Here is a 26,404-nt window from a genome sequence, read left to right as displayed (position 1 = left end):
ACAGAGAGCAATGAAGAATTCGTGGAACACCAGGAGAGAGGTTTGATCATCCATTTATCTGCAGCTAGCTGCTTCACAGGCATGACATGAAGATTCTCAAGTATTCTTTTACAAGAAGTACATGCTTTTCCAATTTTTGGATCATGTGGGTTTATCTGTAGCATATTCAAGCTGTGTACAGCAATCTGCAAGGGATAAGCACCGAAAGTTCACTTTACAACAACATACAGATTGATTTTAAAAAGTCTTAAAATAACACAATTTCCCTCCTAGAGTTCAAGTTTAACCTTTTTGGGTTCAGAAGCTGCATATTAAGCTGGATATTAAGGCAGCACAACTGCATCCCCCAAAAAATGACTCAATGGGGTGCTGATTGCTCTCAGTTTTGTGAGCTCTTGCTCAGAGATGCCATGAAGACCACCCTATAATGCAGCAAGCATAAAAACAGCCTTCTTCAGTCAGGAAAGCAATGGCTGGAGAGACAATAGGAAAAAAAAATCTAGGATAAGAATACTCGCCACAACAAAGAGGAGGAGAGGGGGAGCAATGAAAGCCTCATATACAAATGCCAAGGATTCTACAACTCCCCTGGTGACCCTGGCAATAAGCCAGGAAAAAGTTTTCTCTTTCCTCTGCTGTTTGCAGCAACAAATCTTTCCTCTGGGGGAAGGGTGAGAGAGCTGCAGCTAACTTCAGTGCATCTGATAAGATGGCAAATTGTCCAGGCCTGACATTTATGGGGGACCCGGAGCTCCATTGAAGCACTCTGGGAGGATTAAAGCAGGGTTAGCCTCTCCGATCGCACTCCTTAAAATGCTACAAATGGTAGACAGATGAAAGTTCGTTTAAATTTGATAATGATGAGTCCAAAGCACCCCGAGACAGAAGCTGTCCCCTGTCAGGGGAGGACTGGAAGTTGAGTATTCCAGCTGCAGCTGGAAGTTGAGTATTCTCACTGAAAAGGAGATGTAAAATCTAACTATACCCAAAGAGCATCCAGCGTCCAGACGCTGAAATGAAGCTCTGTTTAATTGATTAACAAGAACTAAATCCCACCTCCTTTAGGTGAGCCGCACCACCCACCATCCATTTGCCTTAACTCCATCCAGGACCGTTTCGCTTGAGGAATGGGAAGTTTCACACGCCTGCACTCCTTGCCTGGAGCCAGCAGAGAGGCTCATATAGCTGTCAGCAAGCTGATAAGAGCTGAAATTACTCTGCAGAGCCCTCTTTAAAGAAGAGCCAAAGAAGCACATTAAATGAGAGGGAGGAGGGGTCAGAAAAGCCAGCCACTCATGTTGTCTTAACGTGGCACTAAAACAAGTCGTTGATTTATGCATGTGTCTTCAGCTCCGTTTGACCTGGAGCCTGAACTTTCCTTCAGGTCAGGGCTGAGGCACATGGGACGTGCACTAGAAAAAACCTAACAGCTTGTCCAGGTACTCCGACTGTGGGAACAAACACTGCAAAATACACATTTTACTATCCACTTTTCTCTTTTTGTTGTTGTTGTTGCACATTTTCAAACTGGATTTGTATATTTTTTAAGCTTTCGATTGCCTATCCAGTCTGAAAAGACAAGAGGCTGTGACCACCTAAAGCTTTCGGTAACAAAATCAGGAATGCCACATTGTCACTATTTGAGGAAAACACTTTGTGGGACTTCAGGAATCTGAATTACAGATTCATACAAAGAAGGAAGCTATACATCATAATAAAAATTCTCTCACTAAATTGTCTGGCATTCATTGAAGTCGAGATATATTTGAAAATCTGCCAAGGCTACTCCACAAGGCATCACACTTTCAAGGTCTTCTGCAAATCTGAGTCCTGAATCACCAAGACTGCAACGCACCCAGCTGTTCCTATATTCTGACAAGGGCCCACAGCGAACACCTTAGGAACTCCTACACACAGACATCACAAGCACAAGCCACCACGTCTCAAAAATATGCTCTAGCTCCCATAAGTTTGCAACTCAGGAACTTCCTAAGCCAGAGGGCATACCTTTTCCTTCATCTCTGACAGATCTTCCTTCCCTGGATTTCCTCATTCGCCCTTTAAGCAGATTCAAACCCTTCACTCGCAAAACCCTAAAGCAGTGAGTCCCACAGACTAAATTTAAGTTCTGTGACAAGGTCATTTCCTTTTATGTTTTTATAGAACAGATTCCCAACAATGAAGTCCTAGAGCACATCAAATGAAATTGTACCAGACAGCGTATAGCCATGTCCATTCATTTTACTCATGATCTTGTTTTGTAGTGCTGCATTATATTCCAGCTCCTTATCTTATCCCCAGTCATTCATTTTCAAGATGAAGAGTCTTAGGCTGCTTAATCACTCCTCTCATGAAATCTCTCATCACCCTTCCCCTACTATATTATCTTTACGATTAGAGAACTGTAACTATGGATTGTACTAACAGTGCAGATACACAACAGACTTGCACAGCAGTGTAGTGGTCTCTATTTTGTTCTCTAACTCTTTTCTAAAAATTCTTTGTATTACTGCTTTTGACCGCGACTGACCATGGAACTTGTCTTTTCATTAACTGCTGATGGCATCTCAAAGAGAACACACGAAGCCATCCTGTCTTACAGACTAGATACTAATTGAAAAGTTTTATTTTTGGAAGGTGGAAAGTGTTATATAGTCAAAAAGGAACAGGTTCATTCACTAAGCCTTCTTTTGAAAATCAATCTCCTTACCTAAAATCCACTCTGTGAGGAAGAACGCCTAAATAAATGAAGGAATAGCTCTTTCATTCCCATCTCTTGACCACTTTCACATTCTGATTTTAGTATTCATTCTACTTCCAAGTATGCTGATAATTAGTGAGGAAAAACATTTACAACATGTCCGTATATTCAAATAGATTCAACTCATAAAAAAGAAGGGGAAAAAGGCACAGAAGCTAAAATTTAAGTTGTAGAAAACTGTCAAGCAAGTCAAAGCATACATTTCTGTATCAACTACAGAAGTATGTTTCTACAGATTAACAGACTTCAAAGCAAAGCACTAGAAAAAACTTAGTTGGAAGGGAAACTATACAAGACACGGGATAAGAAGATACTAGCAATGTTTTTAGCAATGTTTTCTTTTGCCTTTTTTCTTCCCCTATTTCACTCTTCCTCTTCAGGAGCAAAAAAATAAATAAATCTGATCTCCCTCTTCATCATATATACGTACTACATTTACTTCTACTTCTTGCCCCTCCACTTCCAGAACTTTGCTGTTAACTAGGTGCTGAGAAAACGAAGCATAAGGATATAGCATCAAGTCTGCTGGGTTAGTAGCCGTGCAGCTGAACTACTTATCAACTTGCCTCTGGGCACTTCTGCCAGTGTTTCAGACTCCATATGGAACTATTTGTGAGAGGGGGATGGTTCAAGGAAGCTTCAAAGAAAATGAGAATGACAACCTTACTGTACAAAACAGACAAGACAGCAGGCCCAGAGATGCATAAGGCGGCTATTAACTTTGTCAGCTCAACTAGCAGAGGCTTTTTTGATGATCAATACATGGGAGATTTTAAGAACTACAACGTGCCAGCCTCCAGTTCTCACAGGCATGGTCCATGCATGTAATACTGAAAATACATAACAATTTTTCACAACAGCATAGACCAGGGTATGAGCACAGCATTGAATAACTATTCTGGTTGTGAGGAAAGGCAGTAAACTGAAAAAGTTTTGCAAGCTTGAACAATAAAAGCATGCATTAATATAGCTCATCTCTATAGATCTCAACACAATCAGGTAAAATTGCAGGGCAGTAGGAATTAATTCAGATTTCCCACACACTAGACTCTGCTCACAGGACTAAATACTAATGCCCCTCTTTCTCAGCTCATACCACATACTGTCTTACAAAACAACTAGGCAAAACAAAGCTATATTATAGGAAATAGGAAATTATAGGCCATACCAGCAATAAGGCACCTGTATTTTACCCTTCTCATGACAGCAGTGTGTGATGCTTATGACCAGTGTATTAAATCTCAGAAAATCTTTTCAAATACAATTTCTTCTATATTGTAAGTGTAGTACTTCTCTTTAAGATCCTCTTTTCTTCAGCAGTTCTACGACTAAAAGTGCTTCTAGAAACAAAGCAGAAATTAAGCACAGATAGAAGTTCACTTCCTAAAAGCAGACAATCTACATCAACTTGGGAAAAAAAATATTTGTATACACATAAACCTTGACATGTCATCTCCAGAGAATCAACTGCAATAAAATACTGCACAAGTAGTACCTAATCAACTAAGAGAACTAGCAAATTAACACAAAGGGGTTTTTTTGTTTGTTTGTTTTAATTATGAGGTTTTCCACGTATGGATAACAACTACTTCATTATCAAGAGAGCCACTGAAACCAAAGCAGTCAGATAGCAAGACTTCCCTACCACAATGATTATAACATCCAGAGTCTGATATTTATGATGAAAGTATGCTTCATCCTACTAAAAACCAGGACAAATTTAGAGCAAGGATTTATTCTGTTTGGCTAAAGAGATGATGATCTCAACCATACTCATGTCAGAGCATGTCAATTGGTTTCTTAATTTACTGAGAAAATATGTTAATCAGCAGGTAAGAGCAAAGCATATTTCACAAGTCTTTATCAAAAATTTTATGTTTTCCCTTAGTGGAATTCTAGTAACTCATGTGGATATAAAACCAACTTTTTAAATCAAAACCTAAACACAACCCACCTGTAAAGGAAACTGTGCGGTGGTGTAAAACAGTTTGTGCATCAATTTTAGTTAAAGCTCTTTGCAAAGATCACTTTTTCTTCATTTTAATATCAGATATTGACCACCTTTTCTGTAACTGTTAGAGCAATCTCCAGGCATTTCACAATATAAATAGAAGAAACAACATGATTTTTGTGATCTAAATGAATTTGTTTCAATCTAGGCAAGAACAATTCTTAGTAAAAAAAAAAATAATAATAGAATCGTCTGGAAAAAAAAAAAAAGGCTACAAGGCCAGTTTTAGTCAACTTTCTTCCATTTGACAAAAAAAAAAAAAAAAATCAAACTGTTGCATATAAACTGTTATTAGCTCTTGAAGTGGTTTAAGTGTTACCAAGAAACACGAGTTACTAGCAAAAACAGTATTTTGAAGTTTTGTTGCTCTACCATGGCTAGGCAGAATAAATTAATGACTGCTACTGATCACACCTGAAAGCATGCATAAATCTCTCCAGTTCACTTGCAGATTTATTCCACAAACATGTATCAGTTGAGTTTCACTTCAGTAGTTCCTTCCTAAGAAACTAAATAGAATGCTTATCACAAATGCACTTTGCTTTCAAACTACCATGAGCATCTCCTCAGAAGATGCATTCCAACTTGAAATTCTCTCTTCTCCTAGCATCACTTCAGCTTTATATTGTGAATCTTTATTCATTTATCATTGTACGTTGTCAATAAGCCAAGACACTGAAAAAAATGGGAAGATATTTTGGCCAGCCAAAAAGTCCTAAGACTTTTTTTTTCCCGAAACATTCAAATTGAAAGAAAGTAAGTAAAGCATGCAACTGCTCCCGACTGTGAGACTGAGGAGGAGGAAGGAAACAAATCTGTAGCACAGGTGGAATATTACTGCACATTTATCAATAAGGAAAAGCAATCAAGTTATTGGTAGTCAGCACAATGTCAGTAAGTAGTTTTTCACCATATGAGATTTCTAGGACACAGAACCGTGTAACAGCAAGGGAATTTCACAGATGCTTACACTTGGACTCCACCTTGTAAATACAGCTGACAGCACACGAAACATATGGATAACACGTTCAAGTATCCTCAATATGCAGACAGAAATAAATTCAGGAAGACAAGAGAAAGACAGACCTTATAACTTCATTCCAGTATTCTCACCACCAAAAGACAAAACTATATTCACAACAAAACAATGTGTGAGACAGAGCTTTAAGAAGAGATGATTCTCACCTCCAGTCAATAGAATTGGTGTTTCCAATGTGTTCAGTGATGCTTTGGACCCAATGACTACTGCAAACCATCTATAATCCAAAAAGTCTCACCAGACACAGACTAAAACTGCATTCTCTGTATTTAAATATTTTCTATTTTAGCTTAATTTTGTAGAGTTACCTATAACATAGCTTACAGATCATCTGACTTACGGTTGTTTTATTGCAAAGCATCCAAGAAATACATTGTAAATTTAAAGGGGAAGAGTAAAAGCAAAAATACACAAACCAGTGTGGTTTCCTCATTTCATACTTTAAAATCACTATTTAAGCTGTCCATGAAGTAAAGCACTTTCTCTGTAGAAGAACACTATCATAAAATGATTATTTTATAGTATTAGTAAAATGAACAAGAAAATCACTGCACACTTCGACAGACTATCAATGTCAGTTCTAAAGCTTTACTACGCTTAACATCCTCATGTTAGTGTATCTACATTCATGTCAGAGAAAAATAAGAAAAATCAAGCAAAATTATGTTTCTAGGCATTGTAACAGTGAAGCTATTTCTCCTTCTGCTACTGCCCATGGCAATTTGGTGCTGCCACTGGGCCCTTCCAAAATAGATCATTTGTGTGTAGGGACTATAGAGAAAGGAGACCTCTGATGGCTACTGTGATATTTGCAGCAAAGTGAAGCTGACAAAATAATTCAGGCATGAAAGATACGTACTGCTACCTTTGAGAGCCTATTCTATCCACACATATCCAGCATTATTACACACAATGTAGATTTTAGCACTGTCTAGGTAGAAATAATTGAACTAGAGTGCTGTAGAAACCATGGCTTGGGTTACTTTTTACAAGTACCACACAAAAGATGACTTCGTCACTGAGGTTGTGCAAGGAAATTTCAGAAGTATCTTCACAAGCATTGGAGAAACCTCACCACAAAAATCCTACACACCTCCACAAGTCACCTGAGCTCAGATAGTTTACTTTTTCATTATGTATTTAGCACTTAGTTTCTCTACGCCTGGGTTCCTCATCAGGAAAAACAGGACCAATATCTCCCTACCTTATAACAATATATGTTCGGTACAAAAAGATGAGAAGGATTACAGATCCTGGTTATAAATTTATAATATATGCTAACATCTTCATTCATCTCTGGCCCAAAAATGTCATCCCTACAGTCCAACCACCAAATGAAACATGGTTCATCAACAGCATGGAATAACGTGAATCCTGCCCTACATGTAATTTGGCAACAAATCTCTTCACACTGCTATCAGCGCTGATCTGTTCAGCTAGTGCTGTAAGCATGAGCTCTTGAATTAAAGCAATCTATGATGGCTTTGCTGCTATTACAAACAGGAATCAGCATCAACTGGAGTTAACTACAAAATACTTCCTTTTGACTCTACCCAACCAAACAGACTTTGTTCACAAGTTTGGACGATTTATGATCTTGGCTCTTCCAATTGCAAAATAAGTGAGATCTCCCTCTCTGAGGAATCATCAACTTAGCTAAAATATTTAAAACATTTTTCAATTCATGTTTCCCTCACATTTTGAGGGATTAAAATTTATCAACAAGCCAAAGTTTCTCTTGGGATAGACTCAATCTTTTTCTTTCAGATACCAATCAATTCAGCTACCGTGTAGAAAGAAGAAAACAAATATGCTTTGCAATTTCATCAGAAACATGTTAATATGCAAGAGCAGGCAGTAAACTTGCCTTCAGCAAGAGTTTCCATCCCTGTGTGCATTAAGAAAGCAGAGCGGATGCAAGAAAAAAGCTCATGAAAGCAAAGTTTGACTACCTTGGTAGGAACCAGTAGTCTCCACTCACAGCAAATACAATATGATCTTTACATGAAAAAGCAGGGGGTCAAAACCTCAATTTCACATTTCAGATCTGGATGGGGAGCCTTTGATCACTGTGGATGCTAAGGATCCTATAATACGTTTCACAATAGCATGTAAGTTAAAATAGAGGGGTTGGAGAAATTCCATTCTGAATAACTGAACCCTGCCAACTCAAGTATTCTGCAATTGCAATCATATGCAGTATTCTTAACTTCCTGACCTAAAGGGTAATGTAGTACTGCTCAACAGCTGCTGTTTAACAGATTTAGCTGTACCAGTGATGGTTAAAGATAAAATATTGGAAAGTAATGGTGAATGCATATGTTAAACATAAAGAAAGGAGAAGATACACTAATCAAAATATTAGCGTGAAAGTATCACTAATACTGCGTTCCAACAAATTCCACTGCAATGTAGGCATATGAACCCACATGACCTACAAATAAAGGATAATTTAAATACAGTACATTATTTTACCTGTCTTTGCATCTCTTCGATCTGTCGCTGGGGAACACTTTGCAGAATACTGTACATTTCTGGCATCTTTTCTTCCGGGATGACAACAGAGGCCCTATAAGCAAACAAGCAGGAAAACAGTAAGGTGAGAAAAAGGAAGTTCCACGTTAAAAGAGGTCAATCCAGAACCTTGCCCTATTCCAATATGATGTGCTCAGAAGATGTTAGCAGAAATAAGCAGTCTCCTCTCAGTGTAGTTAATTATTTTGTGTAGTTAATTATTTTACCGACTGATCAGTGGAGACAAACGAATGAATGTGGAAAGGACAGACTCAAACTTCCTGAATTCCCATCCCCAGACTGCCACTGACTTGCAGAGAGATCTCTTGGAGTGACAAGTGATAGCATATAGGCATAAAAATTAGTAATTTTTGTATGTATTACTCTAAGATAACATAACTGGGCATTGTTTACACATGGAAAAAAAAAATCTAAACTCATAGTATGCTCAGCTGCAAAATAATTATACTTTTCAGTCTCAAACTAACTTAGGAATTCTGATACAATATAATAAACTTAGTGTTTATATGATTCCCTTTTTGGCACATACTTGGGGATCTGAATGCAGATCCGTCATCACACAGCACAAGCGGAAGACAAGAGAAGTCTGTTTTAGAACAGATATCACTGGCTACAGGATAACCAAAAGCTCAGTCATCTCTACCTCCTTTGTTTTCCACTCCTGTTTTTGATGCATAAACACATCAAGGACATCTATCTTACCAAGTATTCTGTTCACTGTACCCTGCCAGTACATTTGACTTATTATAGTGATTCCACTCAAATCACTGAATGTAATCTGGGTATCTCTTATGCACGTGTTGGATGTACAATAATTAGCGTACAGACCTCTTCCAGTCCAAAACCTCAGAGAAAGGTAAAATGTAGGAATCAGCAATGATGACCGGGACACAGCCAGCTTGAAGAACGTCACTTAGCACAGCCTGACCCAGGCGGGCTCCACGGAGAACGACACAGAATGTAGCTTCCTGTCAAAAAATGATAAATAAAAAATAAAGAAATTTTATAGCTGTATTACACGTGTAGGTATGTATTATGCACTCCTGCCTTGTAAAAAAAGGAGTAAAAAAACTTTTAAAAAACAAGTAAAAAGGAAAACAGGCTTGCTCTGTACTATCAATGTATTCTGAGTTATCAGCAAATTCAAAATAATTACAGAACTTTATCTACTAGTGACTTATAAATACCAAGCATAGAGTTAAGAAATCAGCTAATAGGGCTATTCTATGCTTTGTCATAGTGGCCTAATTGCAGAATTCTAATTGAGAAAATTCAGGGAGAAAAGCAACATTTTGCAAGTTTGGCATAACAAGATGAGCAACAGCCAACATGAAGTTATTCAGTACACACTGCACAAAGCCAAACCAATTTCTTTCCATTATAGGGCAATCCAGCTCTATGGACAGCAGAGAAGTTACAGGTTTCATCTCAACTTTAAAAGGAGCTTGACATAATCTTTGATAACATTTTCACAAGCAAATTCAGAAATCATAGGCTTGCTAAAGCCCTCATAAGCTTTCTAATTACGTAAATTACAGTTACAAAACTCTAAATATAAAGCACTTAGCAGTGGTTCACATGTAAAATGGAGTGATGGATCAAAGAGTTCCAAAAAAATCTCTCCTAGATCTAGACTTAATGCATCCCTTAGGTTAAGTGAGCAGCAGAAGTAAGACCATACTTACTAGACATGAAAATACTTTTATTTTTGTTACTAATCCTGGTAACACGATTAGAGTTTGACACCATCTGGAGAAATTGACTAAAAATACTGGTATGTAGGGTTCAATATTTAGATAAGAATCACCAACCACACAAATATAAAGCAGGAAGTAATGAGCTATGTTTCGCACTCCGCAGAAAAGGTTATTTCATACAAAAGGCCAGGAAAATGGAGGATATTCACATGCAACAACATTAATGTTGCAAAAATGAACCACTCCACCCAGAAGTGCTATTAGAATGTAGACAGAAGTACAACCTAAGAGACCAGCAGTAATCACTCGCTCCACTCAGCAACGTTAAGACCCCAGACAGAGCAGTGTGTTCTGTCTTGGGCAGTACACTTCCAAGGAATAAATAAATGTATGATTACTTATCTCGAGAACATGATCTACAAGGAAAGACCGACTTCATCAAGACTACCTATTCTGAAATGCTAACAACAGGAGGAAGATGGCTGAAGGAAGCTTTGAGGATATAAAAAGCTGCTAAAAAAAAAGAATGTTATCCATTTATTCACATCCACTACAAAAACATGAGTTTAAACACTCATCCTGCACATAGGGACTTTAGTTCTTACTGTCACTGAGGAACCTCGCTACAGATTCAAGATGGCAAAACAAACATGCTTGCAGAGTTTAGCTGCACAAACAAAGAAAAAGCCCAAGTCAGTGTTATTCCCAAGTCTAAGAAAGAAAAATTATAAAGTTGATACAGGGGCTCCCACAGATAAGAAAACATCTTTTCGGCTTGCATTCTGTTGCCTGAGGAAAAGGAGCCAGGAGGCACAGCAGGGCAGCAAAACATCAAAATGGAACGAGGAAATACAACAGGGTTTGCTGGCTCTTCACTTGTTTCCTAGTGCAATCGTGGGACCTGTGTTCATATCTACATAGCAGTGATTAGTATGAAAATCTCATCCAAGAGAAGACTGCAAGCAGGAAGCATTAGCAGCCCAGAAGCCCAAGAGCCTGTCTAGTAGGAAATCTGTAAAGGCAGTGCTGGAAAGGATGAACTGTGATCAGTCCTCAGGCTCCCCCCCTTCCCCCACCACCAGACAGGAAAAGAAGGCTTGGGGGGAATGGAAGGAGCAGAGCAAAAGAGCACACATTTTAACCATTCACTCACTAGACCGCAGAGGAGCAGGTGGAAGAGACCCCAGTAAGGTCTTGGAGAGGGGGAAGAAAAAAAAAAAAAAAAAAGCCCAGATGTGGACACACATGCTCATCTGCCCAGATAACCATTTTTCCTGTCTAGACAAAGGTTACTATAAATACTTCTCCTCACATCACCACCGTTATCAGCCAGACATTCCAAAGGGAGATGCAGGGCTCTGCAAAGGAAAGTATTTTAACAATCTCTGCATGTGCCAGCTCCCTTCAGAGTTATAAAATAATACATAGCAAGATAGAGATATAGATCCCCGATTTGCTATCCTTGAGCAATCCAGCCTGTATTTAAAAAAAATAAAGCAAACAGACTCTTCACCCCCTCCTGGCTGCAGGCTTCGGGCTCACGGTCACCCGCTCCTCCCTCTCCCCCTCCTCCCCAAGGAATTTTAAACATATTTCCTCCAAAACATAACAGAAGGGGGGGAAACTTTCCCTTTCTTCAGCCTGTTTGTTATTTTACCATTATTTGTTGAAGTTCAAAGACAGATTATGTCCTGGTGGCCACAGACGGAGCACAGTGGCCTGTGGCATAACTCACTTCACCACGCCGCATGCCAGAGCACCTCTCCGTCAGCGAGCTGCCAGGAGACCCAGGGGTCTGAGAACGCTATCTGGTTTTATCTTCACTGACACATCAAAAGGCCTCTGGAAGTTGGGCCACGGCCATCAAACACATTTCACCTAGATGTTTTCATAGCTGCATGCTGACAAGTCTTCCAGCTCAGTCTGTTGTATCTACAGAGAGCATTTTCTAGGGTTTAACTACTAAGTTGCAAACAAAAAGATATAACCCAACCAACTCTTGTTAAACGTAGCGCCATTTCCTCCCCCAAATTAAATCTCTACATAAACCCTGTAAAGCTCATTTTCATCCACCTCCAAATGACAAAGCAGGCTTCTGTCCTAAACTCCATCTAACAAGGCCTGAACTGTCAGAATTTAGATATCAATTCCAAATTCACACCTGCTAAAGCTCATTTTGTCAGTTATTCTGGAGAGCGTAGATTCTGAAGTTCTATCCCAGTTTTAAAGAAACCCCAATCGTGTCTTACCTTCCAAAGTTTCACCCCTCGTTGCAGCTGGATTTGGTGGTATCTCCATATCACTTTTTAAGTTGACATCATGTGGTACTAGAAGACCACCACAATCAACCCCATGAAGATGTTATATATAAGCAGTTTTTTCAGACTGCAGAGTAGTCTCTATATAAGTTTGAGTACACAGTTCTCAGCCCTCTTAAAAATAAAGTTTTGGATAAATAATAATTAGGATATAACATCCAAGCTAACGTAATGAACTGTGCATTTTCAAAACACAGTCACTATAGCAAGTTAAGTAAAATACAAAAAGTTTCCTATCAGTGCTAAACAGCAACAGCTCCACAGCCAAGACAGGCACCAAGGAGAACAGAAGATTGCAGGAGAGACAGCCTTACCTGAAGCACTTGAGGATAATCAAAGATTTGATTGTTGTGACAGCGTTTGCGAACAGCAGGGACCCCATCTGACAGATTTGTGCATTTGTCTAAGACTAACACTGATTCCCCGTTCTCAGCCTGAAGAGCCTCCAACTCAGACCGGTACTCTGGGTGCAGAGCCATCTGAGATGACAGAATGAAATACCTGCGGGGACTGAAAAACACAGCGAGGTTACTTGGCAGCACCACAAGTTCACTTCCAAGATGCTCTACAACACATTGCTTTCCGCCCTGGAAAAGTCAATCTCATTCTGCTAAATGTGGACACAGTACTAAGAGCCTATTTTCAGACAAGAGTGAGAAGCGTAATGGTGCGAGATAATCAAATTTTGGATATTAAGTGGCTCAGCACTATTTACATCCCCAAATAAAATATATGTGGGAAGAGTGCTTATTATATTAAAATCAGCACTTCGGTTATAATATATTTTATAAACTGAAATAAACATTATTTGGCTATATATAAAACAGCTTACTGCTGATGCTAGCGTTGTTTGTTTTATTATTTGGTGTTTGTGTACTGTTACAAAGTAGACACTGAATGCTGCTACTAGTTTCTTCTCCCATATATTTTCTCATCAATTTCAATGGAAAAAAGATGCCAAACTGTCACCTCAGCTACCCTGCACATATTTTACCTTGATATGGTGACAGTAACAACAGGACAAGCTCATCTCATTAGCTGTGATTCAGCTCTGTCCCTTTAGGGCACCCTGAAGGCAACACCTCCAGGACAAAGAAGGTGGCTCAGTAGCCTGCTCACTCTCAACTCCTACCATGTCCTAGAAATATGCATAGTCAGGATGTGCTTTACCACTGAAGTATTTCAAGACGTGAATTAGCACTGGAAGTAAAACACACAGGAACGGAGTCCCAAATTAGATGCTCACAGCTTTAAAAAGTGAGTTTTGTTAATGATGAAATAGAGCATGTCTTAGAAACATACTCACTAACATGGATTTTTTTTTTTTTAAACATATAAAATAAGTCAGGCTACTCCACTGCTTCCCATTCAAGGGAACACACAGTGAGAGCCTGCCCTCAACCCAGCCAAAAGAACACAGGAAACAGGAGGCCTGCACTTAGGATTCCAATTCTGCTCCACGTGATACTATTTTTAATTTACAGCTTTGGGAACACACACAAACACACACTTTATAAAGTCAGACCTCTCCCACTGCTCTTCTCACCTCTATTACTTGTTTTCCTGCTGGTCACTTTAGTTGATCCAATTAACAGATAAGATTTACACAGTAGTTTTTTTTAAGCACTCTATTTTTCTAAGTCTCCAACTGCTACCATCTTGCTACCAATAGCTTTCTAGAATACACATTACTAGCAGAGTTGCAAGTAAAATAATCTAAACCACTCAACTAAAAAGGAGAATGAATCAAAAATCCTCAGCTGTTCTCTGTCTGAGAAACAAGAAAGGATTTGCATTAAAAAAAGGAAATACTGCTACATGAGTGATAAAAAAACAACCAGTTAAGAATTGTACAGGATTGTTTATTTGTTTAAAACCAAATTTTGCCTTTAAACTGTCGTCAACGTATGACATCCAAATGTAGTGATCAAATCTTGTTACAAAAAAAAAAAAAAAAAAAGCACAGAGCAGCTACCAGGAAATAAAGCTTTAGTGTAATGGAAAGTAATCATTTACCCCAATCAAGCTTGAACTCCAAGCACTGCTCCCTTGTCACACCCTTCCTGCGTAAAGCAAACTTTCACGTTTCAATTCGTTAATGCTAACTGGCCACTAGATGGTACTCTGGAGACTACAGTTTGCTCCTCACAAAAAAATTGAATGCCTTTGAGAACACGGAACCTACACACGTCCACGAACATGATATCCTGCAGCATTTAGCTGACTACACGGACATGAACAGGATGATCAAATCTCTCTTTACAGCAGATTCTACACACGCTGAAGCCTATCAGCATGTTCATGCTTTCCAGACAGAAATACAAAGCATGCTCTCATTCTGTGTTTAAATAATACCAGGGATATATGAAGAATCGACTGGGATTCAAACAGATGCCCCTATACCAGCCAGGTCCAGGAGTATCATAATCAGCATCATGAAATGTGTGACTGAAGCAAACCACTGCTGTACATTGCTGTCCCTCACCTGGAGCAGCACAGAGCAACAGCAAGAACGCTGCTCTTACCAGAGGAAAAGACAAGGAGCCAAAGTACAGTAAATTTTTTTGGTCTGTAACTAGCAGCACCCTTTCAAATCACAGTTTTCAACTCTAATCATTCATATTCTCTGAAGGATGATGTTAGAAGAAAGGACCTAAAGCTTCCGCACCTCCAAACCTGATCTTCACAATCAGCGAGCATCTCATTTACTGCCACTGCCTCAGTCTGCTCATCTTTTAAAGCACAGCACAGGTAAGACAGTGAAATGTTTTCAGCTGCATAATTAAAGGCTTATGAAATACAGAAAGAGCAGCCTTTCATAATCAATTAAGATGTTTTCCAGACTTCTTCCTATTCTTGTTCTGAAGACACGAATGGATAAGAGAAACCACTGTTTCCCAGAGTAGCTCATTTTAAATGGCTAATTACATTCTCTGATAAAATTAGTGCTTCACGTCCCACTTGTCTTGCTTTACTTCCAAATACAGTCTCATAGTGATTTCTTTGTTTGTATGTCTTACTCCAGTACTTTGTAAAATAAATACATAAATAAAACATCAGTATTAAAGTTTCTGGATGTAACTATTCACCTAAACAAGTCAGCTCTCATTCTTCTGCTTCATAAGCTAACCACACGAGCCTCCTTAAGATTCTTTCTGCAAGAACTTCCTCTCTTCAGAGCTCTATTTCCAGGCTTCTCCTAGCACCTCTTCTACCACCTCATTTTCAAAGGACTTCAGAACTACAAAAACATCTAAACTGATTTAGAAATAATGTATCAGTAAGACACACAGAGGTAAATATCACATCCTTGCTCCCATTCTCCTGTTACATATTGGAAGTTTGCACTGTCTGATACTACTTGAGGCACACATGCTGCTCCCCATGATCCCTTTACCTCTTTAGAGTCCCAATGAAGGTATAGCCTGCTGCTTTTACCATTGCTATAGTCATCTCTTGGCCTTACTTTGCTTTTAAGCATCGTAAAATTGGTTATCTGAAGAGATCATTTATTGGGGAATCTATTACTTTGAATTACTGCCTTGCTCTACCTAAACGTTTTAAAAAAAAAACAAAACTATTTGTATTTAGTTCCAGTGAGCTGACTTGATATATTAGACATATTGAACCTAATGCCACAAGAAACATTGCCACTCCATCATCTTTCACACCTCAGTTTCTGGAGTGGGTCTCCTAAAATACTATATTCACATTTTATCAGCATCCACATTAAACACGATATTGAATATATTTTGCCCAACTACTCGGGATTGCTTTACCCTGGTCCTCTTTCTGGCAGATCCACTTCCCCAGACAGCGGGCTGTAAACAGGAATACTGACATCGTAGCCTTGCCGGTAAGTCCACGTGGAGAAGCCTCCACCAGCTAGCAGAGCCCTGAAAAAGACAGGAAAGACCACAAACAGAGCATGTAGATCATCCCAACTCAGAACAGTGTTTACTGATCATCGTTACCAGAACATAAAATGATGCATCTGAGATAACAGTTTTTTCCCTCAGCTTCTGTCAGTGGCATTTTCCCTGCAGTTTTTGCATTCATTTTGGTTTTCCTGAACTGGGCTTACTGCCAGGTGGGATCCAGTCATCAAGGGAATGTTTACGATTGCATATGATCACTGAGGAAAGAACTGTTCTTGCATTATTATAGGGAAATGGAATCTATTGCAGTCCTTATGACCAGCCTGCATTTTTGCAAGCTTACACATACCAAGTCAACTTTAACTTAAGGAAATACATTCTTAATTATTTGCACTAGTTAACTTATTTCTTAACGTCTACCCTAAAACAGCATGTAGCACAGCTCAAAGTGTTAGACCAGCTCTATTCCAGGTACAAGTCCAGATAAAATAATACAGTGCTTTTGGAGCCTGTAACAACTCAGGAGTTCTCAGGCAAATACGATTTGTTTGTACTGTATTTTCAGGGTGATCACACTAACTAGTAAAGCTTATTTTGTTTCTATATTACACACAAAAAAAAATGCCAAAAGTAGAACACAATGTGATGCCAGTTTGATATGCCCCGAAACTGATCTCCAAGAGTAGGGGCAGCTTGGGTTGCTGTGCTAGAAAACAGGGGAATGGATCCTAGAAAACAAGGATAGATAGATTAAGACATATTTCAGTCTCCCAATGGGACAAACCTGATGGTGGCTTCTCCTAGACAGGACAACCTTTTATTACACAGAAGTAATGAGCTTTAAAAAACAGAAGAGAATGTGAACAGAAGAAAGCAATGCATCATCCACAGTCCTGAAAGAAGTGTGTGTTATCTCCTGTCCCAAACCTAGCTTCTTTGAAATAAGCCAGTAGAGGACATCAGCTTTGCAGTTACCTTTTCATCCCCAGTGAGCAGGTGGCACAACAAACACATCATCCTGTTTCCTAAAGAAGCTCAGATTCAGCTTCTTTAGTGAAGCAAGTCAAGATGAGGCCAGATGACGTGCTGACAACCCATTAGGTGATACTCCACTTTTCAGTTACCACTGAATTAATTCCTCAGTATAGTGTTTAGAGCAGTTTTCCCACTGCTGTTGTATAACAGATTATTACTCTACTTAATTGTCATCCAAGACCGATTGTTTCTTCCCCTTGGAACATGACACCCTGGTTAAACACCAGTATGTTTTGCCTGCTTTAACTCCCCTCAGATGTGCCGCAGGATACTTCACTTCCTGCCCTGAAGTGCAGCACAGTTGTTCAGCATCCCAACATCACCAGCACATTTGGGGCATAAACGTGACTCCACCCAAGCAGTCAAGCAGGCAGTGCCAAATGTCATTTAAGAAGCTCTTTGGAAATTGTAGGATTGGCTTAGAGATGCAATTCAATTTGATGACAACTACAAAACCAAAACAATTTGCTCTATTACTCTTCAGTGAGAGCACAAACCGTTTGTAGGAGCAGAAATCAACCTGAGAACAGGGATGATAAATCAAGCACGTGCCGAGTGAGAGTTTATGCTCTAAGTGCTTATTTGGGGTTCCTTTCCAGTGCCTCCCCCCCTTTGGTGGGGGCATGTACACGTTACGTGTACAATGCTCTCATGACTAGATCTCACCCCTGAAGTTGCGTGTTCCAGGGTTATCCACATCAGTTCAACTACAAGCAGGGAGGAAGAAAAAAAAAAGCTGGCTTGGGTGTTGCTGTTCTTAGACTTTATACCCCTCTCCTCTTTTTACAACCCCCTAATTGGGAAACTACAACCAGATTGTTTTAATTGGATCCGGTGAAAACATGACAGCACCTCATCAGCCTTGAGAAAGCAGGTGTGTGTCGTGCAGACCATTCCTTACACAAACCCACCGGGAACCAACACCATTTAAATAACTCCTCGCAGATTTTCGTTGTATGGGGCACTAAGGGAAGAGAGATATTAACTCCTAACGTACTCAAGATGAATAATCTTTAAATCGCACTGACCAACGAGGAGTAAGCCTGCTCCCAAGCAACTTTTCACCACTGCTCGGGTATTGATCCTTCTTTCGCTCCAGGAAGTGCCCCGACTGCTCTGCGCTCTCAGTGTTTCTGTCCAGCTGCCATCACCATCAGTTTTCTGCCAAATCTCACAAGTCACTGAAACCAATTCATCAATCGAAGCAGAAAGAAGAAGTATCTTAGTCCATATGTTGAATCCTACAGCTACAGAGTAGCTTAGCAAAAGAAATCCCTTCATCCACACTGTTGTACCACATTCAATAGCACTTATTAACAACAAAGAGCTTATCTTTTAAGGTTTATGGCAGAACGTTACATATGTTATGGCAGCTAGCACCAGCAACATAGCCTCCATGCCCCCAGGGCAGACTTCTATCTTCAAAATAATTGGTGTAAAGCACTTTTATACTGTCTCCTGGAAATTAGATTTAAAGACTTAATAAACGAACAACCACTCAGTGAGCTAACTTATCCAAGGTCTTTCACAGGTGTAAAAACACTATAGAACTGAATTCCCTCTGTGCAAAAGGTCTTACTTTACCTGGATTAATATTCTGCAGCAAAGCAGCAGGACATGATTCTATCATATCCAAGATCCACTACTGTGAAACTGCAAACATTACCTGTGTATTTCACCAGACATCCACAAAAAATGGGCACTTAAAGTGTGGACATATTCAGCTGAAGAAAGCATACCTGGTTCACTTCTTCTGTTAGCTACGAACTACAACCTCCAGAGGACTCCAAAACCATACTGTAACCACACACTGCAGCACTCAGGCCTCTTTGCTCCGGTGACCAGAATCTGTACTACACTTAGTACAGCCTAATTGTTGGCTGCCTACAGAAATGAGTTTCCACCTTTTCTCAGTCCCACGCACTCACTGTCATTGCCTCTCTGCTGTATTATGGCTGGTGATTGTGCAGCCGCAGGGCAAAACAGTTCAGCAAGCTCTGACAACTGCTGTTTGCCAAAAAAAAAAGGGGGTTGATATTTTTTATCCACTCCCGAAACAGTCCATTCCGTTAAACAGAACACTGCCAAATAAAAAAAAATCTTGTTAAGAAATACAAATCTTAAGACAACAGGTATGTACTAACAGATCAACAGGTTTGGTTACAAAAGAACAATGCTTGACTGCCCTCTTCAGGATAGCACCCATCCATCTAACATTTCATACAGTCAAAAACTAAAGCATTACTTCGCAATCTGTGACGTAATTAGGAAGAATAAACAGGCTCTTTGAACATGTCCAGAAAAAAACATGTTCTGTTCTGGCATTGAAGAACGATGTTTTACAATGCCTTTGGTGCACAGAAATCAAGATACACTACACATGCAACATTCTTCACAGCTGCCCTGTATCTCAGGCAAGATTTTGTTGACAAAACATTCAGCAGAAGAAAGTTAACCCTGATGTTCAAAGAGCGGGACTGGGTACATTGGATCCACCTCAGCACTACTAAACACGTACATGAGCTCAGTAGAATCGTATTCAGTAGCAGCTTCCAAACTAAGGACTTCTAATTTGCATCAAATGAGACATTCTGTAAAGACTTCAGGTTGGTAACACAAGATACAAGTCTAAATTGAAAATTCTCCATCCCTACAGCAAGCCCAACAGGTAAGACAAACAAATGCCACAGATCACATCCCTTGTAAAATTAAGAACAGAGTAAGCTGTAGGATACCTGTCAGCAGGAAAAACTTGTCCTATATGAGACAGGGACTTGTCTACTTCCCTTTTTTGAGAGGAGATGAAGCCACACTCCAGTTTTGTAAAGGCTAAGGTGTACGTCCTTTGCTATCAGCTGCACTCCTGGGCCTGCTGCCTCTCCAATGGCACTTAAACTCAGATCTATGCATTCAAATACAGCAAAATGTATACCTATCCCTGGGAACATCGAGTGCAGTGTTGTAATCTGGTGGCCCTCCGGGCAGCATATTGAAGAGCAAGTGATTTGTGCCTCGATCCCACCTAAAGCAAAAAGAAAAAACAGACAATAATTAGAGAGGTGCTCTCTACAAACGATAAGCTCTGTCAAAATCTAACTCTAGCACTGACTCCCCTCCATCATTAACCTTAATTTTTTCCATTTGGGGGTCTTCAGATCCCCGCAGCGGAGCTTCTGTACGTACCTGGATAACTGTGCCAAAGCCTGAGCCGTCTCCTTGATGCGCAGCGTGTTCTGATTGAGGACGTCTATGGAGGGCACGAAGAGGCAGGCCCGGTTGACATCGTCCGTGTAGAACTCGCTGTCGGAGATGGCCGTCAGCAGCTCGTTGTACTCCCTGGAAATGGTGTTGCTCACCGACGCCCCGTACTCATCCACGTACTTCTTCAGCGAGTAGATGTAGACCTTGATTTTGTTTTTGGGGTTGAAGCCACAGCGGTAGACGTCAAAGCAGGTGTGCATGCGGCAGCTGAGGTCCCCCCGCTCGGGAATGGGGCTGTCGGCGGGGAGCTTGACCACGGGCACGTCGTGGACGCTGCGCTTTTCCACAGTCCAGTCGCTGGACGACTCGATGGAGTGGGGCCAGAACTGGAACATGCCGGTAGCGATGAGGCCCAGCAGCACGATGGAGAAGAGCGTGATGTAGTAGACGCGGTGCTTGGTCTTCATCCTCGGGATGAGGGCTGGACCCCGCGTGTTGTACTTGGCCGAGGCGCACATCATGGAACCGGCCACCCCTGGTCTCTGCCAGGCAGAAAGCGAGGAGCTGAAGGCTGAGCCCTGGAAGAGACGCATAATCATTACTAAACTCAATTAACAACCCACAGGCTCTCCGCCTCAGCAGACTGACACCCAAACCCCTCCACACACCCACAACCCCCCCCCCAACACGACTAAACGATGCCAACCGCTGACTGCACGGGGACTTCCAGCTGGGCTCCAGCAGCCCCCACCCCCCTTCCCCGACCCTAAATCCCGGTCCCCGCTCACCTCCGCCCGCCCTCGCTCGGGCCCCAGCGCCCGGCGCCCCGCGGGGGGTCCCCGCTGCCGCCCGCCGCCCGCCCGCCCCTCGCCCTCCGCCGCGGCCCGGCCCCGGCTGCGCACGCGTGCGGCCCCCCCCCCGCAGCCGCTCCGTGACCGGCGGCGGAGCCGCTGCGAGGCCGCCCTCAGGCGGCCGGAGGGCGCCGCGCCTCGGCACAGCCCCTGTGGGGAGCGGCTGAGGGAGCTGGGGGCGTGGTGTGGGGGATCTCCGAGGTTTTTCCAAGCTTAATGGCTCGGTGATTCAGTGAAACCTTTCCCCAGATGTCCTCAGGGGTGCCTGCTGGCAGCAGGGTAAATTCACAGCACAGAATCACGGAATCACAGGATTTCTAGGTTGGAAGAGACCTCAAGATCGAGTCTAACCTCTGACCTAACACAAACAGTCCCCACTAAACCATATCCCTAAGCTCTACATCTAAACGTCTTTTGAAGACCTCCAGGGATGGTGACTCCACCACCTCCCTGGGCAGCCTGTTCCAGTGCCTAACAACCCTTTCAGTAAAGAAGTTCTTCCTAACATCTAACCTAAATCTCTCCTCGCGCAACTTTAGCCCATTCCCCCTTGTCCTGTCACCAGGCACATGGGAGAACAGGCCAACCCCCACCTCGCTACAGCCTCCTTTGAGGTATCTGTAGAGAGCGATAAGGTCGCCCCTGAGCCTCCTCTTCTCCAGGCTGAACAAGCCCAGCTCCTTCAGCTGCTCCTCGTAGGACTTGTTCTCCAGGCCCCTCACCAGCTTTATTGCCCTTCTCTGGACCCGCTCAAGCACCTCGATGTCCTTCTTGTAGCGAGGGGCCCAAAAACTCCACCTCTGCACCAGTTTCACTCCAAAAAGCAGGTGTCAACATGCCACACCGTCACCACATGTACACAGCTGAACACACGTTCATGTCCCATCCCCACACCAGCCCCTGTGTCAGCAGCCCTGGCAGCCACCTCCTGCCTTCCCCCTCACACCCAGCACAAGCTCGCTCAGGCTTTCAACCCAGCTTGAAACAGCAGTGGGTGTCCCTGCCCACAGTGCCTGCTGTGGCCCAGGCGTGTGACAAGGACGGACACCCACACACCGTGCCACATCCAGCCCACACAGCGCCTGCTGGCACCTCCTTGCCTCCCCATCCCCATCCCCACAGCACCGTGGCTGGGGCTGGGACATGGAAGGAGTCCCGCTGGCAGCTCCATCACCGCAGGAGAATTTGGAAGGCAGCGCGATTTTTTTAAGAGCTTAAAATGAAAGATATGCAAGCAGCATCAGCTCTTCTATTTCTGAACAGCAAGAAAAATGGAGGAGGTAGTCTGTTTTGATAGAGATTTCCCTGAAACCACATCAGGGAGCCTATTGGTATTCCGGTGATGCTGCTGAGCCAGACAAGTCTGCAGCACAGCGCTATTTTTGGACTGCAGGTTGCCATTTATAGCTTGTAAAAATATTCATCAGCATCTGGGTAACAGGCTATCCATTTTTATAAACGTACAAAGGAGATCGCATATTTTACCTCACTTCGCTTCGCCCTTCGTGTCTTGCCTTATTCGACCCTTTTGAGGTCACCTGGGAATTTGTTGTTCAGTGCCCTGCCAGCACGCCATACATTCGCCTGCTGTCGCATGCAGCACCATCGTGTATTTTCTGCTGGGACGATCGGTGCACAGAACAGAGAGGAACAAGCGCAGAGCCCTGCCGTGCTGGGTCTGCGTGCATGCAGAGCAGCTGCAGGTGAGGTTGTGGGGTTCCTGATGCAGCACATCCTCAAAACTCCTTCATAATAAATAATTAAAATAATAATAAAAGGCTAATAGGAAATGGAAAACAAATGGTTTGCAGACATCTTTTCCACCTTATTTTCAGGCCGTGGCATAGCAGAAGTAAAAGTCATCGCTTGTATTTTACTTCTAAAACATTAGCTAATGGCTGCTATGGATAATCCAGGTACTGGACTGAACGAAGCAGTTTGGCTCTGGTGTAAGAGAAAGCAAGATATTGTACCAGATACAGCACTGCCTTGCATCTAACTAAACGATATCCTCATTTATGTCCCTGAGTTTACAGCTAGGCTGAGCAATAAGCTGCATCCAGCAGCTACTTGCCCAGCTGCAGCCTCTCGAGCCATCACACACCTCCAGCAGTGCTGCACCGCGGTCCGTGGCACTGGGCAGCAAGCACTATATTTGACCTCATAACTTGAGGACAACTTCACTGCCTTCCCAAACCAAAAGGAGAAAGAATAATGTCAGTATCTGCTGCTATGGCTCCTGTGGAAGGACGTGAGCTGTGAGGAGATGCAGTTGAGCAAGCGTTCCCTGCGAAGAAACCCTAAGGTGACAGAGGGACACAGACTGAGATGCTCTCGGTGCCTCTCCCTGTCCCCACAGCCCCCAGCCGTCACGCTGTGCAGAGGCAGTCGTGTTTTGCCAAGCGAGTGCTCCCTGCAGCGCATGGGCAGCACGCTCACACCTCGCTGGCCGGCAGCGGCGAGGGGACGGAGCTGCTAAAAACAGCATTTCCTCGCGGTGTTTTTCCAGACTATTTCTGATTCTCCGCTTTGATAAGGTCGACTGGCTCGTTACTAAAAATAACTGATCCCGGCAAGCTGAGGACAAAAAGCAGAGTATTTATAACCATCTCTGACTAACGTACATTTGTCACTGGTCAGTTGCCAGTGCTTTATGTAAGCTGGTAATAAATAAAGCAGAAATTGGAGTGAAGAATGAGTGTACCTTGCCCCTCTGATTTTCTCAATCAGAATACGTGTATTTCTGCATATATCCTTGCAGGTTACCTTGTGTTCTTCATGATGTAATCTGATTTGCTTCAGAGAAAAAAAAACAGCAGTGATCCTCTCTCAGTGAGCCTGTCTCACTAAAATGGCTGCACATGTGCTCAGAAGTGCAAAAATGGCTATGTTTTTTGCATGCCTGATACTTTAGATGTAGATGTGTTTAGGGGGGATTCACAGGGCTTTCTTCATGAAGGTTTTTTATCCAGCCATTAGTCTGACCATCTCTCCGATGAAATGTAATCCTGCTGACAGCAAGAGAGCAGAGGAATTCCCTAACCAAGTAACTGAAAAAAAAAATAAAAAATATATATACCCATGCTGTTCACTTAGCTGCAGTGTAACACAGGTTAATAATATGGAGATTTACTGATCTTCCCCTCCCACAAACATGGGCACATGAAGGTTAGACCTGAAATATAGACCAGGGCAGTTTCTATGACAGAAAGCTGTGCTATATAGGAAATTACCTCTTCTAAGTGAAAAACTCTGAACATTCCCCTGGGATAGAGGGAGGAAAAAAAAAAAGGAAAAAAAAAACGAAAAACAAGACTGGAAAAAAAGATCTAGCATCCTTTCTGTACTCAAATGAATCATAACCTGAAAACAAAAATTAAAAGCAAAGTGGATTTTATCATTGTTTAACTACAGTGGATATAAAGAGGACATAAGCAACAAAAGCAGAGTGTTATACACAACTTGATGGCCATTCTTATTTTACAAAAATGCTGTGTTTTTATAAAAATATATCTCTGACCAGCTTCATCATTTCAGATACTGTTCTGTTTGCCTGTTGCCTGCCAGACTGGAAAAAGAAATGCAGGGGGCACTCAGACCTTATTCATTTCTGCATCTTTTTTTTTTTTTTTTCCCCTCATGTACGGATTTGCCATGAAGGGAAAAAAAAAAAAAAGGCACATTAATGATGATGATGAGCAATAGTGTGCACAGAGAACATCTGACACGGAGACAGCAGAGGGAACAAAACACTGACACAGGCACAGCCTAGGGAGGACAGCGTGCCCGGGGGGCTCTGGCACAGAAAGCCCCCACTGTGGCTCCACTGATCAGATTTCCCTGATGTGGTTTCAGGGAAATTAAGGAATTTCTTAATGTTCAACAATTCTTTTCATCCAGAGAAGGCCATTTTCAAGGCTTGCAGGTTTTGTACAGTCAAAATGAATGCTGACTGTTCCAATAGCAGGCCCATGATACCACATTTCTCTCTTCCCTCATTTCCAGGTTTTTGTTTGTTTTTTAGCCCTGATGAAGCTAAGCTGCCTCAGCGGAGAGCTCCTCAGGTGCTAAACCTGAAAACACATGGAAAAAAAAATGTGCATCTCCCCTGCTATTTTTAGTCACCAAAAACTCAGATGGAAGTGACCTTGGACCACATTATATTAGCGATGGGGATTCTGAAAATATACTGCAGTCTCTTTCCTAGGGAGAAGCGTGTTTCACTGGCCACTTCCATACAGACAGTGCCAAACCCATGCTTTCTGAACAGTAAACATCTACAACCATGTGAATGTTGCATAGTAACATGCTCCAGCCGTAGAAATGACTAGAACATCCAAACGAAAGTAGGAGCAATTAATGGCTTGAAATTGCTATAAGAATCCCCTAAAATACAGCTTTAACTACTGTCTATACAGCCTTACTTTGTTCTTCATTTCAAAGAGCTTTCTCCCTAAATTTTTGTTGCAGATACTCCTCGGGGTACATAAATAAGAGGAGCAAGCCAGTAAGTCTATTTGTATATTGGCTGCAGATTTTACCTCCCACTCTCATAAGGAGACCTGTCTCGTGCTATAGCTTTCTTTGTGGACAATCAAGAGCACGTGCAAAATTATAACAACCTCAGAATGTCTTTAGAAATACTGTGTTTGGAAAAATAATAAAGTACCAAGCAAATATGATGCTTCTATCTGTCCCTTGCACTCATCTCACCAACCTTGCCTCCACACCATGGTGTCTGAGACGGACCCGTTCCTTCTAGCAGCAGCTCAACCTTCTCCTCAGCAGCTGGTCACTCTGCTCCTCATCGTCCCCACAGTTCCCCACAGCTCCACAACTCACCAAAGTTCAGCTGCAGTAATTATTTGCTCCCTTTGCCATGGTGATTCAAGTTATGATATGCACGCATGCCTTTGCTCTTCAGTTGTGATCAGCAAGCTCAAACTGCTTTGACATCACAGGATTTACTCTGAATTTTATCTTTCACCTCTCTAACTCATAACTTAAACAGATTCCGTAATGCTACCAAGCTGTAACTTGGCACTGCCAACAAATTACAGGAGGAGAAAGGTGCACTT

General features: G+C 41.9%; 2 protein-coding genes across 2 annotated transcripts in view; one reads left to right on the top strand and one right to left on the bottom strand.

The window, feature by feature from the left end:
- The window catches only part of EXT2 (exostosin glycosyltransferase 2), a 77,588-nt gene extending 56,163 nt beyond the window's left edge, over nt 1-21,425 (bottom strand). The window contains exons 1-7 of the mRNA XM_068684704.1: nt 21,264-21,425; nt 20,458-21,053; nt 20,207-20,296; nt 16,141-16,257; nt 12,676-12,871; nt 9,175-9,314; nt 8,287-8,380 (exon numbers count right to left, since the gene is read on the bottom strand). Coding sequence (XP_068540805.1) covers nt 8,287-8,380; nt 9,175-9,314; nt 12,676-12,871; nt 16,141-16,257; nt 20,207-20,296; nt 20,458-20,996 — 1,176 coding nt within the window. The 5' untranslated portion in view covers nt 20,997-21,053; nt 21,264-21,425. The remainder of the gene's footprint in view (nt 1-8,286; nt 8,381-9,174; nt 9,315-12,675; nt 12,872-16,140; nt 16,258-20,206; nt 20,297-20,457; nt 21,054-21,263) is intronic.
- LOC137857764 (uncharacterized) overlaps nt 1-26,404 on the top strand; it is a 150,423-nt gene that overhangs the window by 49,187 nt on the left and 74,832 nt on the right. The gene's annotated exons all lie outside the window — the stretch shown is intronic.

This window comes from Anas acuta, chromosome 5 (assembly GCF_963932015.1).
Source record: "Anas acuta chromosome 5, bAnaAcu1.1, whole genome shotgun sequence".
NCBI classification, from domain to species: Eukaryota; Metazoa; Chordata; class Aves; order Anseriformes; family Anatidae; genus Anas; species Anas acuta.
The sequence above is the reverse complement of the archived record's forward strand: the minus strand, read 5'-3'. Positions and strand labels throughout refer to the sequence as shown.